Raw genomic sequence first — 2,562 nt, 5'->3', positions numbered from 1 at the left:
CAAGCAGGGTTGTATCATCTGCATAGCGCAGATTATTTATGGATCTTCAACCAGTCCTGATGCCACATTTCTCCTCATAGAGCCCAGCCTCCCAGATGATCTGTTCTGCATACAGGTTGAAAAGGTATGGAGACAGGACACATCCCTGGCATACGCCCTTCCCAATTTTGAACCGTTCTATTGTATATAGGGTTTTCAGAGGCCTGCTGTTTTGGAAGTGGATGGCCAATCCTTCTTCCTAATGTGTGTCAATCTGAATTTTCAGATTTAGAGAAGTATCAACAGATAAGCATTTAACAGAAAAAGTGAAAATATATCCCTTATTGTGGAATTAACCACTAGTTTTGGTGTTGTCCCTGCTCTTGGCATAAGTGCCCTGACCCACTTATTTTTTTGCTCCACAATCCATCAAGATAACCCTCCACTTCTACCAACTCTCTTCAACATCTGTCAGTCCAAGAAGAACTATTTACACATCAGTTCCACAAGACACATCATCTCCGTTCGGGACACATTACCACTAAACTTAGAAGACTCTAATCACAGCATAAGAAACTGTTACCAGCTGATGAATCTGGAATCACAGAAACCAAGGAAGCTTTGGTTAAAAGCTATCAGATCAAGGTCCAAGTATAGGTTTTGCATAAGCACCGTCAATTGTTCTGGGATTCCCATTCTTGTGAGACTCAGCCACAGTTTGTTGTGATCCACACAGTCAAATGGATAGTCAATGAAACACAGATAGACATTCCTCTGGTATTCCCTGCTTTCAGCCATGATCCATTCAAAAATGGAAGTTTTGTGGGGGGAAAAAAACCAATGTAAACAGCAACAGCCTGCATCATAATTTATGTTTCTAACCATAATGAGAAAGAGAACTGTTTCCTCAGCAGTATTTAAGGTCTTTCTTCTTTGAAATGATTTAAATACGTATCAGTTGCTCTATGCAATCATGGAGGAAGTAGGGATAGAAGGTAGACACATAATATTATCTAATAGGTCTAGTTAAAAGAATACAGTTATAGACCTCAAATCAAATTCTGTTCTAGGAACTAGCTTCACTAAGCAATCCACACATCTTCACAATTAGAAATTTAGTGCAATGATAATGAGGGTGAGTGTAAAGACTAATGATTCTTCCTCTTCTTTATTTAGCTGCATCTTTTCTACTATATTTTCATCATCTTCAATCTCTTTCTTAGGAACGCTTAAAAAATCTTCTCTGTTTTAATCTTCACTGGCTTGGCTTGAGGAAAAATTCTCATTGGAGATGGGAAGATGGAACAATCCTAAACGTCTCAAGGATTCTTAGCAACAGCGTGATCCAGAAATGTGGCGCCCTTAACAAACATGGTCTTCAAGCCTCTAGTTGTGAAGTTCCATTACAGTGGATTTGTAGAAAGTCTAGGCTTTAAAGTATGGTCACTCTCAGTGCTAACTCTCACATCTGCTTTATAACCTCTTAAAAAGTAGGACTTGGCAACTGGTTTTGGGAGAACCACGAGTATGTGTGTACTGAATGAATTCTGATATTAAAGAATTCAAGATACGATCAATGTAGCCTCTTAGTGAATGATGCTTTGCGGCTGACTCTTTGAGACTATGTGATAGATACTATATCAGAATTGAATTATGTCATTCCTCCACTCCCAATATGTGTATAAATCCTAACCTTTATATACAATTTGTGGTTATAAATCTATTTGGGAATGGGTTGTCTTTGTTATGTTAAATGAGACAAGAATAGAATAGGATGTGCTTTGAATCAGTCTTCAATATGGTTTATAGCTCAGCATCAAGAAGATAAAAATCATCACCACTGAACCAATAGGCAACATCATGGAGAAAAAATTGAAATTGTCAATAATTTCTTCTTAGTTGGATCCACCACTAACATTCTTGAAAGCAGTCAAGAAATAAAAAGACATATTGTTTTGGGAAAGTTGGCTGTCAGGCATCTCTCCAATGTTCTAAGGAATAATGATGTAATTTTAAAGACTAAGGTGTGCTTGATTAAGACCATGGTCTTTTCAGTTACTTACAATGCATCTGAGAGCTGGATTATGAATAAGAATGACAGAAGAAGAATTGATGTCTTTGAGTTGTGGTGTTGGAGAATAATACTAAATATCCCACAAATAGTCAAAAGAACGATGTCTTGGAGAAGGTGCAAACAGAGTGTTTCTTATAGGCAAGGATAGCAAAGCTTCATCTTAACATACTTTGGTCATATTGTTAAAAGGGGCCTTTCCTTCGTGAGCAATACCATACTTAGAAAAGTGGAGGGACAGCCAAAGAGAGGAATATCTTCAATGAGGTGGACTGACTCAGTGACTACAGTAAGGAACTCGTGAATGTCGAGGATGATACAACACAGGATAGGGTTCATATCTGAGTTGTACTTGACTCAGCAGCATGTAACAATAGCTTAAATGATACATAGAGAGAATCCAGCACAGCCGCAACCCAGTGAAGGCACAACCCAGCGCAGCTGCAACCCAGAGCAGCCAGAGAGCTGGAACTTGAACCACACACAGGACAGCTGAGTCCCAGCCAAAAGAC

At 38.8% G+C, this 2,562-nt stretch overlaps 1 protein-coding gene across 1 annotated transcript in view; it reads left to right on the top strand.

The window, feature by feature from the left end:
- KLRG1 (killer cell lectin-like receptor subfamily G, member 1) overlaps positions 1-1,415 on the top strand; it is a 59,888-nt gene extending 58,473 nt beyond the window's left edge. Inside the window, exon 5 of the mRNA XM_006901762.1 lies at positions 1,203-1,415. Within this exon, the coding sequence (XP_006901824.1) occupies positions 1,203-1,415 (213 nt within the window). The remainder of the gene's footprint in view (positions 1-1,202) is intronic.
- The last annotated feature ends 1,147 nt before the right edge of the window (positions 1,416-2,562 follow it).

The sequence above is a fragment of the Elephantulus edwardii genome, unplaced genomic scaffold (genome assembly GCF_000299155.1).
Source record: "Elephantulus edwardii isolate Elephantulus edwardi_28Jun2011 unplaced genomic scaffold, EleEdw1.0 scaffold00342, whole genome shotgun sequence".
Lineage (NCBI taxonomy): Eukaryota > Metazoa > Chordata > Mammalia > Macroscelidea > Macroscelididae > Elephantulus > Elephantulus edwardii.
The sequence above is the reverse complement of the archived record's forward strand: the minus strand, read 5'-3'. Positions and strand labels throughout refer to the sequence as shown.